The following is a 16699-nucleotide window of genomic DNA, read 5'->3' as shown; positions in this document are numbered from 1 at the left end:
CTTTTTTTTCTGCTAAATTATTTGTATCTAATGAAACTTGGAGATCATATTAAAAAAGAAAAAATTAAAAAGCTCTTTCAAATGGCTTGCTTGGTTTTGTCAGTTTAATTTGTCCCCCATAAGGTTTCTCCGTTGCTCTGGAAAAGATAGCCACAATCAAAGCACGTCAGAAGAAAGTTTAAAATGATAAGCAGTCACCTGAAATTCTAACTTCTCAGCACCACTGATCTACAAATGCTGGGATGGCTAAATCAAAATATTAAGAAATATTCGTATAAGAAAACTGATAAGAAATAATGGAAATTAGTCCTAATATAATCACAGCTTCTTGCTATGACTGAGGAAGATCAGTTACCCTAACCCAACCTTACTGGCATGGAACTAGAGTATCTTTTCTAAGTTCTTTTTCTCCTCTTCTGATCATGTTTGACATGACTGTTCCACGTATTTTTCCTTAAAAAAAAAAGAAAGAGCTTTAAATGAGAACATTACAATTGCATGGCAAAGCACGCTAAGAGTTGAGTTCTTCTGAATATATAAAAAAGGGTCTTCAATCCAATACTTGAACTATTTCTCAAATAATATAGCATGTCATGTGTATTTTGTACAACATCTGGTACTTGTGGAGGTAAAAGGAATACTGTATCATACCGTGTATACCATTCTACAGGATGTTGGATCTATTTCTACAAACTCCTACAGCTAATGGAAGAAGCATCTGTATCATAAACTGGTGTGGACATGTGTTTATAATACCAGGTCACAAGTGCATTGCTGAATAACAGCACAAATTAGCTGCCATGCTGAGTGTGCCTGGATTTTAGCAAAAGCTTTAATCCTTAAATCACTTCTTCATAGAGTGATTTCTTAAATCCACGCAGATTCCCAGCAATCGTCATGTGAACATACAAATCATTACAAAGCTGGAATCCATTTCATTTTTTCCATTAACTCCTCCTGCTCAGTGGGCATTTGTATTTCAAAAAGATACAGAGATCTGTGCACACATATGCAAGCAAATGCATATCCAGTTAACAAATTATTTCCCTTGCTCTGCATCCAATAAAGTGGCTGTAAATAAATGGGGAAAATCCCAAAGAATGTTCCATTGCCACTGGCTAACTTTTAGAATACATACCTTATAGAAGAGATTTTTGCCACTTGTTGTTTGACCCTGGACAAGTCCCTTAATCTCTTTGTGCCTCAGTTTCCCATCTGTAAAATGGGGATAATAATGCTTACCACTTTGGAAGAGCACTTTGAACACCACTGATAAGGCACTCGTTAGGTGCTAAGTATTTTAATTGTTGACATTAAAACTAAAAAAAAAACCAACAAAACAAACCAAAAAAAGTGAAGTAGTTTTATACATATGCATGCACAGCACATATACAGTGAAAATGCATATGTAAGAATATATTGAAAGTGTTCTACAAACAGGTTTTATCATAAAAAATAAGAATTTGATGGAGAACACTGAATAACTCATTATTTGAGAAATAGCATGTGAGCAAAGTAATTGAAGACAGTGATTACAAACAGAGGGAAATCTGTGAGTTGGTCTAATTTTGTAATTCTCAGTTCTCACTTCATACCTAGCCATGCAATGGCAATGCCAGTCTCAATACTTCTGGAAAACCTGTCTTAAAATACAACCTGAAAACAAAGAAACGAACAAAAAAACCTTACAGTAACTCACTAAGAAGTTTTACTTATCTGAAGAGCCAAAAGAAACCCACTCACCCTGAACAGAAAAGCAACAAAGATGCATAAAACTACAAAGCATATGAGTACCCGGTAAAGGAACATAAAAATATTTCCATTTAGATGCAAAAAGCTTTTCTAAAGTCAGAATGCAAGTAGAACATGATTAATTATACAAGAGAAGGGAATTTAAGAAGCCACAACACTGAAGATAATTCAATATTCCAACCTGAGTAAAGTCATTTTTTAAGGGGAAGTTACGGAAAAATAAATTAAATTTGCCTGACAATGGAAAACTACTGCAGACTCATTTTATATATATCCACAATCTAGAACCTTATAGCTAGAAACCTCATAGCTGGCACTGAAAACATTGCCACAATTCTGTTCTTCCTTTCTCTCAGTTCCTTCTCCTTTTTCCTCTCTGCATCTTTGTCTCGGAGGAGAGAAAGCAAGATCTTTAAACACAAAACTTTCAGAGCTCTCCACTGCAACTCCTGTATCATCCCAGTAAGTCAAACTTAAGGCAGGACTGACATATTGCCTTTGTAGTAACTGCTCCTTAAGCATCAATGCAGGAAGGCAGAATTCAAGGAGTTATGCAATTCTAAATCTACAAGGCAGATGCTAAAAAGCTACAAGGCAGCAACAGAAATAGCCCAACTCTTTAATACACTGGATGGGTAACAAGTGCCAGGTATTTTCAGCATCTCTGGAGGAAAGTCCACTTCAAGTCCCTACACAGGGCTTCAGAAATTTCACATTAGTAACTATGAGAAACACTGACAGAAGTAAAAGACAAAGCGCAAAACCACACCAAATGGAAGCTGATCTCTGAGCTGTAAAATAACTCCATCTAGTCCTCAGCCAATCCAGTAGGCACATTTTCAAACCCAAGCCAGAAAATACCTACAATCCAACACACGCAACCTTACCTTAGGGAAGAAAAAAGCCTCCCGATGCAGGTTTGTATAGGAAGAAGAATAATCAGAACTGCCATTCCTGCGAGACACGATGGGCCTATTTCCATCCAGAGAAGTACTGTTACCGCTACAGCTTGAATTGGTCCAGCCCACAGGAAGTGCAGGAAAATTGTTACCTAGGCAAATACATGAGAAAACAAAAATCAGCTTTCAGTCTTAGCTAAAACATTAAATCCTAGTAACACGAAGCTGAGAAAGCACCTTTGCCTGCAGCAGGTGCTGAGGCATTCACTCAGAAGACCTGGTGAAAATTTTGAACCAGATTGACAGATTTGGTCTACGTGGAGATGCCTAAACTTCAAAAAGTAAGCAAATTACCACATCGACCTTCTTGAATCTACATGCACCAAATTTCTTTGAGCTCAGGAAAACAGCATGAAAGTATTAAACGGGCAAAAAGGAATGTTTTAAGTGAATATTTCCTTTCCTATGATATTTGAGAAACAACAAGAAATGTTTGTAAGAAACACTTTATCATCAGCTGTAGACAAAAGCTCAAACCCCACTCACAACTTCTTCGGTTTCAGCCCCTTGGAAAGATCTGTAAAAATTCTTACCTGATCAAATTTGTTCACGTCATTTGAAAGAAGATTTACTATTTGGCCAGTGGTAGTTTTTGCCATAGCTACGTTACTGAGACGAAGTGCCTAAAAAATGCGAAACAGTCTCAAATTGTCACAGCTTATACAGCACAGCACACTGATACTTATGAGACTCAATACACAAATACAACTCTGGGGCAAAGATTTCGCCCAAGAGTATCTGGGCACCATCGAAAAACCTTAGATAATGTGTTGGTTTGGTTAACATTCTGAACAAAGTCCTGAAGAAGGACATATTAAAAGACCTAGACAAGGAATGCAATAAATGCCATAAAAAACACTACCTTCACTTTTTCTGAAGTGAATAAAGTGTGAAAATACCGACACAGCAAGTTATTAAAACTAAACAAAAGAACTCGTAACTTTTCATTTACATTGCTCTCCCACCCACGTTATGAACAACAGCACAAAATTTGAACAGAAAACTCTACCCGAAGACCAAATTAAAATCAGGACAATGTTTGGCCACTCAAATAATTCTGTTTGAAGAGAGATTCCTGACCACTGCTTAATAACACCGCAAGCTGTCTTCTGTCTTTGTAAATCAGTTAATGTCCCTTCACAAAGTGTCAGCATTTCCCTTGTTAATAGCTCTTGTAAAATCCTAAAATTTCTGGATTAAATGAATTAATTATAGATTAAATAAATGGATTAAATGAAAATTTCTGGATTAAATGAAGCACATGTTATGAAAGGCCACAATAATAAATAAATATCAAATAGTTTCACAGGCTGATAAATAGGTTAATCAGTAGAAAACAGTATGTGATTGTAACAACATCCCCCAAAATATCTTATCTATGAATATGCAGTCTGAGCGTTACTGCAGAGATCCAAACTGAGATAGCTCAAAGATGCAGATCACTGCCTGCTTCCTTCTACACCTGCTACTGAGAAAACACAGCTTTGCAGTACAGTGAAATAACAAACGAAATGTGCTTCACACATTCCTGGAAGAGGAATAGTTCACTCCTCAAAAACATTTAGCCTTTTTTCGTGGCACACTTCTACTTTCCCTTTCCACTCCCCATGTTTTTAACTACGGCTTTGATCGTAGCACTTCCAAATTCACTCTGAACATAAGGAGTACAACTGAAGATTAATTAAAGCTAACACTTCTTTAAAAAACAGCTGTAAATTGAATTTACATTTTATTTTATGTTTGCCAATTTTCTGTTTTCAGCACAAAGATCTGCTTCATTTTGTAAAGTTTACATACGGATGTGTTTCCCAGCAAGAAACCTTTCTCAAAGACAACAGGCTATAATTATATGAACTAATGAGAGTTGTTTGTACTCTTTATGTCTTAGTTTAAACTCTGTTCTTTCTTTCAGATGTAATTGTGCAGGCCCAATTTCAATTTTTTAACCATTCTTTCCCTTCTGCACTCCCATCTCAGTGTTTTAATCTCTCCCTGCCCTAAATTGTTAATTCAAAAGCACAGGAAAAGGGGAAAAAGTGAACGTACAAAAGAATACTATAACTATGCAGTCAAATAACTCCTGACACCCTTCTGGTTGCTTCCTGTCTCAACTACCTTGGCAGCTTAAGCTGCTTTAGTGTTTATTCTGAACCTAGAAGAACTTGTACAATTTCAGTCTTCAAAAAAGTAATCAGCTTTCCATACACAGTCTTTGCTTTCAAAACACAAAATTGAGTCACGCAACAGGTTCCACTTTCACCTCTTCCCATGTGCATCACCACTGTTTCTTACTGATGACAAAATATCTTGGAGTTTGAATAAGGGCTTTTTGCAAATAAGATTTTAACTTTCTAGGAAACAAAAAAAGGGTATAAAAGTTAAGAATGACCAGCATCTGAAGTTCTGCGTTAAGGACGCTCTCTCATCCATCCTACTCATCCTTGCAAATCCAATATCCTATTTACAACAGCAATTAACGGTCACCACAAAAGTGCTGGCAAATTAGCATCCAGATTTTTTTCAAAAGGATATAGGAGGATAAAGAGAACGTATGACGGATCTATAAACCTCAGATAATGAAGACAACCGATTAGTAAGGTTTATCAATGTTCTGCCCGACCTCAGTCTTCACCCTCAGGAGTAAACGTTTATGAGATGAGGGGAGATTAATTTTCCATTTAATCACATCTCTCAAAATAAGGGTGCACATTATGAACACTTCTTTTCCAAGCTTCTAGGCTTCTAAGCTAATATCAACACTGCAACAAACAACACCTCTATGTACATATTTCATGAATTTCAAACTGTGTTGCGATAATCAGTTTAGTAAATTAATACCTTAGAGATATGTTTATGTACAAGAAAGCAGTGTGCCATGTTAGAGCTGAGTTCCCAGAGGATAATTTCCAAGGTATCAGAAGAGGGAGGAGAATAAATATGTGCATGAAAAACAATCACCACTTCCAGTGGGGCCGTTTTTACCCTCCCCACTTCACTGTTCTGCCCAAAAACTTCACATGACCTGCAGCAGCAGTCTAAGTGTTAGGTGGATGGCACCTATGTTTAGTGGCTAAAATAACATGGATTTTTTACATTCCAAATAAGCTTTACACTCCTGATCCTTTACTTAAACTTCTTTGCTGAGGCAAGCACTGGCAGGTCACTATCCCAGTAGCGCTAAAGCTGGAAGACGGGACACGTTGTTCCCTTCCAGCATCCCCAGCAGGGACTTCTTGCTTAGAAGTGGAGACAGCCTCAATGGCTTGGATGCTGCCAGCAGAGGGAAGAGGACATTTACAAACGGCTTGCGTGCTCCCCAGAGCACACCAAGGCCAGCATTTCATCCTGGATGTTGATCAGCTCCTTCTCGTAGGGTAATACCCATAACTTCTGTTCCACTCAGCAGCCTCGGCCCCTTCTGTAGTGGAGGACAGCTATTTCTTGATCAGGGCATGCAGGCAGGAAACAACAATACCACAGCTTACTGAACACAAGAACTTCCTCATACTTTACTGGCTTTACTGCAGGAATACAGTGCTCCCACAGCAAAACCAGTGAAAGGTACTAAAAAAGCTCTTCCCTATCTTACTTCTGAATTATTCTTTCCCCGTTTTTCCTTCTTTCTTCCCTCTCAGGTAAGAGGGACACTAAAGGAACCTGCCTGTGAAGAAGCATCCCCTGCAGCCTGGAGGGGGCAGCAGCAGTACTGCGTCTCCCTGAACCTCACTGAACAAGCACACAGAGAGGGAGAAATCCCCCTAACCTGTGAAGAGGGCAGCTCATAAGCTCTGCAGAATATAAATGAATCACACCACTGACTGCAAGGGGGAGAAGATCAAACAGTGAAGCAGTTCCCTGGCAACTAAGAGTGCTAAAGCAGATGGTGACAGCCAAGCACAAAGTCCTTCACGGGGAAGACACCGGAGGGCTGAGTGACTGCCAGCAGGAAGCAGGCAGGAGCCAGCATCTACCGGTCCTTCTGCCGTAGGCTGGCCACCTCCTGCTGCTCCAGCAATGGCAGGGCCTCTCTCCTGCAGCACTAGCAGGTCAACAATCAGCAGTTCCTCCTCGGCTTTAGGGCTAGTGTAATTTACCACCTTCACTACGAGGACTGAAGTGGTCATTCAGACACGGTATTAATGAAGAAGGAGCAGGAAAGCACATGGGTTCGTTCAAGATCAATGTATGCTCACACGTGTTACATTTCTACAAATGAGTAATTTCAATGGAATTGCAGGAACGAATATAACAAACATATTTTTAGCCTTCTACCTCAAACGAAATCGCTGTCAAATGCCAAATGTTTGCTTACCTTCCGATAAATCATATGACACATAGCCACCCTCAGCTTCATGCCAGCCCGCTGTACATGATAGAAGTATAAGTGGTGCATTATAGCGAGAATAAGTGTGCACACAGACAGAGCAGCTGCGTAGCAATATGCAAAATTCAAAGCTACCTCATCTGAGGGATCGTAGTTTTCAAAATAATTAATAATTTTTCCCAAAAATATGGGTTGAACTATTTTGAGGGTTTCCTAAAAGGGAAAGAAAGGAAAAAAGTATAAACAATTTCATATCATAACATGCTACCCAACTTGGTGCCTGGACAAATAAGAGTCAAGTTACTGCTGCAAGTCACACCCCGTAGTATTTTGTCTTTTTTAAGCTCTAAAACATCAGGCCAATTTTTATGAACATGATATCCAAAACAAAAATGTTCCACATTAAAATTTAGATGAATCTTTAAAAAGAACTCTCTCGATTACCAATAAAAACTTTGATGCTATTAAATTTACATGAATATATACTACAGTAGCATTTTTAAAGATGACAGATTGTGTCCTTTACAACCACTTACACACAGCAAAAAAAAAAAAAACAAAACTTCTTCTACAGGACATCCCACTCAGACACATAAAATCCAGCCAAGCATTACGAAGCAAGTCAGATGGCTTGTAATGTCTCAGAAATATTGCACTGAAATCAGTTCTCTGTTCCAAGTCCACAATCCTGCAGTTACAAATCCCTTACTCAGTTTCAAAGAGCTGCAGCTCTGTTTTACTTTTGAGAGAGTATACAAACGCTATGGATTCTCCAAACAGCCCAGCGTCAAATCACTGCTATGGATCACACAATCTCAAGAGGCCAAATTGCACATCGCTGTTAGCTAAGAAATGTGTCACATTTTACACCACTTACCTCAATCATTGTGAAAATTCCAAAAACTAAATAGGATTTCCAGTAACAAAGAATAATCGCTTTTGTTAAATGGGGTGTTTTTCCTCTCTTTTTTGCTTTTTGCACCTCTTTATCCCAGTACCTGACAAATAAAAGGTAAACATGCTGGAGGACAGAAGTAAAACCATAAGGCAATTACCTGGAATAAAACAGTTTCAGACTTGCAGCAAGATTGCCATGATCACCTTTATACTCCATATTCCTTAAGAAATTAACGAGATAACAGGTAGTCATGTTTTCTTGTCCACATAAACACACTGCATTTAGTATTACAGGCCTATTTGTTCCCCTATAATTGCAAACAATTTGCCACTGTTGACTACTACTGCCTTTGATATATTTGCAGCTGATGAACCCTTTCTTTCTTTATTCTCCCCTCAGCTCAAACGGCCAGTCATCTTCGTTAAGAGCCTGTCATTGTATGGTCTCCAGACTAAGGACTGAACAGGGGCAGCATGGAGTACTTATAGGTTCTTGCTATAAGCTCTGCACATCCCCAGAATGGTTGTGGTGCACAACCCTTTCTTGTCTCTATCACGTGCGTCCAGGAGGATGAGCGGATCAGGCTCCAGAGCAAGAGGAGCCATCTGTAGCAGTTTACTCACTTCACACTCCCCACAGCTCTCTGAAAGCAAGGATTTTAACAGCGGAGTGGCAGAGACCTCTGTGTTACCGTGTGCCTACCCACAAGTAGGACACAATCTGTTCACATTAAAATCAAAGACAGGAATAACAAGCATGACTGTTCAGTTACATATGAACAAGTATAACCAGAACCTACGAAGACTTCTTAAAGCACGCTGTTGTCAGACGAGATGTTCCCCCTTGTTTCTGGAGGCTAAGTATTTTCTGCCGGGCTCTCTGACCTTGCTAGCTTGAGGGCTGAAATAAGTCTAAGGTATGAAAGCCAAACTTATTATTTTGCAACACCACACACAAGTTTGACGCATGCAGTACAGATAAGAAAACAACTGTTTTTTACTCTCTTTTTTTGTTAGAAGGATTATAGTTATTGTCTAAATTCTTCACAATCAGAACTGAATCTGCGTAGGTTCTGTTTGCTGGCCAGAGAAAAAAGGCTGCTTCCTTCAGTGGCTATTTATGAAATTATATTCTTTGCTTCTTGGCCAAGCGCACTAAAGAATAAAAAAGAACAAATTTTTTTTGGCATGCTGTATTTTCTACCATTTCCTGACTCATGGAAAGTGTGTGCTTTTACTGTAAGAATCACTGGAAAGTGTTCGTCTTCCTCTACAGTGAACTCCTTGAACCGCTTCAAGACACGTCCTTGGAGTTTGGCAAAGATCTCCTGCTAGAAATATGTTAAAAGCAGCATTCCTATGAGTTTATCACCATCCCTCTTTCTTCAGCCACCTCAGCCAGAGCAGAGTGATGTAAGAACTGGTCATAACCTTTAGTTTCTGGATTCTCTTTGCTCCTTGAGCAGTCTCTCGTCTCAACCAAACTATTAGGAAAGTTGATTTGTTTTACATCCTTCAGCACAAAGTCAAGGCCGCATTTTTATTAATATAAAGGCCACCCTCTTCACTACAAGAGATCTCTTCTTCTAATGATATTTAACAGAAGATTGTTTGATGACCAAAAATCTCTCTCTATCGCAAGGTTCAAGATAATTTAATTTACATAAATTATTATTCTTGGGAGGTATTTCACTATTAATAGAAAAGAGAGAGAGCCTCTTGGGTCCGTGATGACATGAACTGGGAAGCAGTCTAAGAAAGGGTATTTTATTATAAAATAAAAACACTTCCTAGAAGCATGCTTTTAGATGTACATGACATCCAAGGCATTTTATCCACTTTGCCAAAAAGTGGTATATCTTCAACAGATATATGTTTATGTACACATATAGAAAGGGTACACAGCTCTCATTTCAGTTTGTTCTCCAGAACAACAAAAATATTTTTCCTCACTTTTATAAAGAGCAGTTTTTAAAGTCTTCATAGCTATTCTTCCAAAGACCAGAAGACTTGGATTCATTTATTAAGGATTAGAGCAACAAGTTGATAAAAAATCTTCTTTTTCAAGCATTCTGCAAAGTGCCAAGACAAATCATAAATGATAATAATAGGAACAATCTAATGTCCCTTCATTATGTATGTAAAGAAATGAAAGCACTTCCATGGTATAAGCTCTAAATGCCACTCCTAACTCTCCAGCATTTTTAACAGTAGACCTTGTTAAACTTTACAACAGCCTCTTCAAATTTTAGGCCATGAATTAAACCTCACCTTTACCATCTGAAATACAATGAAATAGAACAATGACTCTCCTTACCACTGCAACTCCTCTCCCAGCTTCTCTGAGGAATCTTCTGGCAGCACTTTATACATATCATCTTCTTCAAGTTTCCGTTTGTGGCCAATAATAAATAAGGGATTCAACCACCTGTTTAAATGCAAATTGTTAACAAACTGATCAGCAGACCAGAAGAGTAATATCTTCACATGTTAATTTCATTCTTTTACCCCTTTCTTCCCTTCTCTTCTTGAGCATCCCTCAACATCCTCACATTTTACCTCATTTGCCTTCACAAAACCTAAGAAGTCACCCCCATTTTACAAACGTGAAAGCAAGGTCCTAAAGTTATTCAGACCCCACAACACTCTACTTCCAGGCATCCAGGAGATGCGTGGCAGAAAGAACAAAAGTGACAACACCGCCCATAAGATAGAGCAAAAGAGAATGACACCTGTGAAATATTCATGTCTTAATGGGAACAGGGCAGCTAGGGAAACTGCAGCTTGACACTTAGCTTGGATTTCTGAATATGTGATATTTAGTTTCCTAGAAAAAGTGTGAATTTTAGCTTTCATGCTTGTTCCCTTGAAGTATTTTCCAGGTAGGCAAACACAGACAGAACCAAGAGGTCAGGGATGGACCTGTTTTGGGAAAGAACACTTCTTGCACTCATGACAAGATATTTGTCTGATGTCGATTGCCTGTGAAAGTTCAGTTTCTGATGCCTAATTATTCCCTGACTTCACCAACACAGTTTTTACAAGAGCACCTGGCGCACTGTATGAAGTGTATTATTTTCTGCAAGGCATGCATGTGAGAATTCAAGGCTGTGATGGTTTACAATGAGGGCACTTATTTATTCCCAACCACAACAGTGGTTACGAATACTCATCAACTAGCTTTGCATTTCTTGCTCGGGCATGCTCCAATTTAATTTGGTACGCTGGCTTATGAGAAGTTTGTCGTTTAGCGTTAGAGAGGGTGCCGGGGTAGGATGAATGCTAGAAGAGGGGAACCAGGGAGTTTCTTCCAAGGCAGAAGGGTCACAACAACCTTCTTCACAGGCCCCATGGCACGACTGTATGAGACAAATGTTTCTCCTTCGCTACTCAGCATGTTAGCACACAGTATTCATGTGACTCATCCAAGGATTAAATCTCTATCCCTAAAGTACCATCTTTGATGCTTAACAGCCCTTTTTGAACTCTTGGAAGGAGTACTGAGGATCTGTATCGTATGAGAGCTGCTAAGTCCTCAGCGCACGTTAAATGTACAATTAGGAATAGAACATACTTGTCAGACAAGTCTGCTGCTTAGACTGTATGGCCAACGCAGGATCAGGGCCCAAATCACTGCCACAGCTTCTCTAAAGGTCCTGACCAAACTTCATGAAGATCCAGAGTTTCTGCCTGGTTTGACACAGATCTCTGCATCGAGACACATCAAATCTGGGGTTTGACACTGAGCGCCACTGAAAGAGCTCTTCTTTGGCCCCAGCTCCTGCTACCGGCTACAGGTATGAAGAAAACATGAGGTAAACAACCTCAAGCTCATCACAACAGTTTCTGCCTGCTGGATGGGAGAGGCTTTATTTGCTCCAGGACAGTCACGGGAAACATCTGCAGATTTCAGCCAGCTCCTGTGGCTGATACCAAGTGTTTCTCCTCTTGCAGCATCAGTACCAGCTACAGCGTGCTCCACGAACAAGCCAGAGGGCTGCTTTCTGACAGTGGGTTAGGGAGCACGTAACCTTCCCTGGATCCTTTAGCATCAGACCCATGATGAGGGCGCGCTTTCAGGTAAATACAGGAAGACCACAGAAAGACTGTGACCCTACTTGAGAAGTGACTGATGAAACACAACAATCTCGAGGCTACAGGATTGCCAGAGGGTCCTAGCTTATCCTTTGGCCTGAAACTCTCCAAAAAACTTCCTGACGGTACCCATATCTCCTCTGAGCATGTATGGTTTGTAGCAAGTCCCTCCTCTCCCCCGACTCTGCGTGGTCCACATTAATTAAGTACTGTATGAGATTTAATATCCAAATTAAGTAGCAAATGGAGATAACAGTGGAGGGTAAAAACTGCCAAAATCTCAAGTTTTTCAGACTCTTAGTTCCACTCAGAAGTACCACAGATCCAGGGCTTCTTATATCTTTCCATTAGTTAAAACTATGATCTTGAAAACAATCATATGTTCCCCTATAACATCAATTTTAACATCTAAAAAGGCTACAAAAGCAACCCAGAGCGTGCAGAAACCCATGGTAATTTGTGTTGTGACTCTTTTAATATTTAGGACAACATGGTGAAGACTCAGAAGTCCACAAATTATGGTGGGATTAGGAAAAAAAGCTTAATAAAATAAAAAGTAAATTAATTAATTAAAGATCAGCCATTGCTGAGCTTCCCAGTGCTACAGTGCTTTCACTGTACTTGATGTGTCTCTAGAAGAGTTTCTGCCCAATGGAGCACCGAGCATGCAGCCAACACTTACACACTTAAAAATAACTTTAGATGTTGGACAGATGCAGCAGGATAAGTCATAGTCTTGTGTTTTTGTGGTCTTGCTTTGATTCTTACATCAACCTCAATTAAAACTTTACTTCCCAAAAGCCTCATAATTAACAGATGGATGATAATATTACTTTCTCAAGTCTGACTCCCTTCATATAGATTGGAAAAATACTCAAAATCTTGCAGAAACCTAAAACAAACATCACTCTTCATCTGATCGAGTAAGGCACGGCTACGTACACTTCCTTCTTTTAATATGTAAATAAAGTTTACAGAATATCTACCAGAATCATTTCTACATTGTTCAAAACCCATTTAAGTCCCTACACATTTGTGATACATACCTTTGATTACATTTGCTTGCTGTCCCCCACAAACTATTGATCTTTAAGAGGTATTGCTAAAGAGGTCTTAAAAGTATGAAAGCTTTTAACAGTATGTTGTGTTACCGTAGACTACACTTGAAGATCTTTGGAAGACAGTTAAAACATTTTTCTTTTCAGATTACGCTTAGAGCTTGAAGAGCTTTCAGCCCAAGAATGAGGTCTTCTATTTACCCACCACAGATTCTTGGTATGGCAAGAACGACCCAAGTTTCTCACTGATGTGTCCTAACTTCAAGCTGGAAGGCCTACTTTCAGACAGAAGACTTGACATTCATATTCAGTCATTAAAGGAAGAATTTCCATCGGGATGCAACATACGAGGGCAGATTACACCACGTGGAATTCTCTATGCTGAGAGCAGAATTGAGCCCATTTTTTCTCACACAGCCCGTGGTTACTCAAGTCACACATTCCTAACAGGAAAACGAAACGGCCTCTTCCCTTGCCTGAAGGCTCAGTTAAATTAAGGAGTGCTGTAAGAGGACTGTTAAAGGAAGTCGGAAATAGAAGGCAATTGCCTACATAAAGAATATCCCTGCAACATTAATAGTCCAATGTAGCCATAAAGGGAAGACGGCTCACTATAGTGGTGTATCTGTTCTGTCCAAAAAGATATCATCTAACATTGATCTCTTCAAAGACGGGAGGGAAAGGCCTGCAGAAAAGTAGAATCTGTCATGAACACAGAAAGTACACAAGCTACATTATTCTTTAATAAAAAAGCTAAAAAAAAACAAACAAACAAAAAAAAACACATTAAGACAACTTAGAGAAAGGGAGGGAATACATGGACAGTGATGCAAACTAGTTCCCTCATCCCAAGCCCATAAAACATGCTCACTCCTAATGTACGGCCTGAAGAAAGATGCGATGTGGTGGGAAGGAAGAATTTGCACCTTAGCCTCACATTTCTGTATTCAGCTTATTCAACTTGAACAAAAATAGGTGTGTTTAGTCATCATCTTCAGTTTCAATGGGTACTTTCCTGTTTGCTAAATATTTTGAATAATTATTTGGTTCTGTTATATCGGCCAAGCAGCACCTCCTTTTAGCCACTCTTTTGAAACACAGCGCACACACGATGCCTTTCAAAGAGCACAGCCCAAATTTTTGCTAGCATAAACTACGCACAAAAATGGGAACACTTGGAAGAATCCTGAGTACCTTTTGTTCTGCAGGGAATGCCTCTGTTCTATCAAGACGATTAGCTGATCAAAGACATCAGCCTGGAAAGAAGCCCAGAATTAGTCCCTGTTACTGCCAGAATGCTGATGTCACCAGGCATACAGATTTTAAAAAAGGAAAATAAAAACCGCTTGGCAACCTGGTGCAAACCCAAGAGACAGCCAACTGCAAAGCAGTAACTCGCTGCTCTGACCCCAAAAAGCCTTCCTCCTCTACAGCAGTACCTTGGGCACCGATAAAAATATAAAGCCATCCATTTCGGAACCGACAAAGACCATAACATAAACATTCGCTTCCTGTATCCTCCTGCTCCTGGGCCCTGACATTACACGCCCTGTAACATTACAACACAGTCTACCAGCCACAGTTTACTTGGTCGTTCAGGAAAGCGCTATTTTTTTTACCAGCTGTAATTAGAACAACTACACCAGTACTTTGGAAAGACTCCACGGGGTCTGCAGAAAAAGCTAAGAAATAGTTTTCTAACCAGTGTAAGAGAAGTGAGATTCCAAGGGGAGGTATCGAGCTTCCTCACCAAGACAGCACGGCAGAGAATCAGGCCCTGCTATCCGAACGGCAGGGTCGTTATGCAATCAGAATAGTCACGCTACTCTGCCCGATACATGAAATAAACTTCCTAAATGAGAAAACTTCTACATCAGGCTTGCTAGCGTCCCAAAAGAACGCCTTTTTAGAGAAGGAAGAAATATTACTGGCAGGTAGACTAAACTAACAGCACTGCCCTGTACACCTGGTTCACTGACCCAGGGACAGGACTTGCTGCACCCCTTCTCCCTCTTGCAAACGCTCAAAAATCAACATTTTCACACAACCAAGCAAGGTTGTGGCCACCTGAATCCGATGGGTGTCAGCCACCCCCTCTGCCCAGGGCCCCCATTTCAGCCCAGCCCCAGTGACACCTCCGGCCAGGCCCCGCACCTACCCGCAGCCTTGTTTTCAGCCCCCTCTCAGACCGGCCGGGGCCCAGAGCTGCTGCACCCCCTCACTGCAGATGGACACCACTACTGACACCCCAGTTGGGGTACTGATGGGGGTACAGTGAGGGGACTGCCGGGACAGGGGCACCCTCAGCTCCTACACCCCTCCTGCTGTCCCCCCACAGTCGCACCCAAGTCCATTGCCATGACATTACGGCACCCTCAGCTGCACAAGCCTAAGGTTTGGCTCTCACCAGTTTCACAAATGCCTTTCATCACTGGACAAGTTAGAAAAAGGACCACGTGGACTACTCTTCTGATTAAGCAATTTGGACTGAAATTACAAATAAAAGGAAAAAAAAATAATGAAGTTGAACTTCTGGGTAATTTTACAGTGCCCAGTAAAAGCCACATCCTGTGTACTCTCACCAGCTAATTCCTTAAGGAGGTGGTTTACAAACTGCATTTTCCCCATTCCTCTTAAGCCTATTTGTGCATTACATTACAAGCATCATCTGTTTATACTCAACGTCCAGTTATTTTTCAAGAGTTGCACAGGAGAGTCTTTGTTTACTCAAATTCTTCCACACCACCAGGATTTCACCTTCTTGAGCAGCTTGGAAGCACTACTTCAACTGCTAAGCTCCACAGGAACATGCGTTTCTCTTCCTTCAACAACACACTTTGGAGCCCTTTTTTTGGTTAAAAAAATGGTGTTTCCTCACGGGACCTTTTGATTACAAATCCACGTCACTTATCCTCCATAGTTTAGCTCAGGTGCCTTTTTGTACTGATCATTACCCAACTTCATGAGGTGACTCCAGTAGGCCTACGTGCTTGCTCATAGCCCAGAGGAGCACTGTCGGGATGGGATGTACAGACAGAAGGACACACACAGTCTTCAGTCATATTTTGCAGGAAATCACAAATGTTACCGCACCAACCGCACCATGTGATTTCTTTTTCTATGCTATCACTATTTCATATGCTCACCCATTCTCTTCAGTAAATTGCCTTTTCCCACTTCCCTTACCGAGGCAGACATCTACGTTGAATAAGGTACAAGAATAAATTCGGGTATTTCTTCAGGTGGTTTTCAACCACTGTGTTAGCCACAACCTCCCTCCCCTGCTTACTACAGCTTAAACAGTAGATTTTCTCGCTGCTTACAGAAGAAAAAAATAGGAAAACACTGAAATTAATTCAAAGTCATGTTGATCCCAAAAAAACCTTTAAAGACTTCCAGTTCCAATGCCAGGCTGTATTAACCTTTGCTATTCAGCTTCATGTTGTCTTCTGCACGGTTGCTTTTTCACAGCACAGCGTAAGCAGCTCAGCTGCTGAACATCCACTTACCGATGCTGACAGTATTTGATTGCACTTATTGCAGGCTATTTTCATGTTGTTCAGCTACACCGCCAGGTACAAAATATCTGATTACTGTAACATACTTCCTGAAAC

General features: G+C 40.3%; 1 protein-coding gene across 5 annotated transcripts in view; it reads right to left on the bottom strand.

Moving 5' to 3' along the window:
- ABCC4 (ATP binding cassette subfamily C member 4 (PEL blood group)) overlaps positions 1–16699 on the bottom strand; it is a 151669-nt gene that overhangs the window by 129232 nt on the left and 5738 nt on the right. For 3 of the 5 annotated variants that reach the window (XM_083820072.1, XM_083820074.1, XM_083820071.1), the window contains exons 2-6: positions 10250–10360; positions 7913–8033; positions 7024–7248; positions 3245–3334; positions 2640–2803 (exon numbers count right to left, since the gene is read on the bottom strand). In XM_083820072.1, coding sequence (XP_083676198.1) covers positions 2640–2803; positions 3245–3334; positions 7024–7248; positions 7913–8033; positions 10250–10360 — 711 coding nt within the window. Of the gene's footprint in view, positions 1–371; positions 1156–2639; positions 2804–3244; positions 3335–7023; positions 7249–7912; positions 8034–10249; positions 10361–16699 lie in introns of those variants that run through there. The other 2 variants (XM_083820073.1, XM_083820075.1) reach the window with 2 other exon arrangements.

The sequence above is a fragment of the Anser anser genome (assembly GCF_964211835.1).
Source record: "Anser anser genome assembly, chromosome: 1".
In the NCBI taxonomy this organism is placed as follows: domain Eukaryota; kingdom Metazoa; phylum Chordata; class Aves; order Anseriformes; family Anatidae; genus Anser; species Anser anser.
The sequence above is the reverse complement of the archived record's forward strand: the minus strand, read 5'-3'. Positions and strand labels throughout refer to the sequence as shown.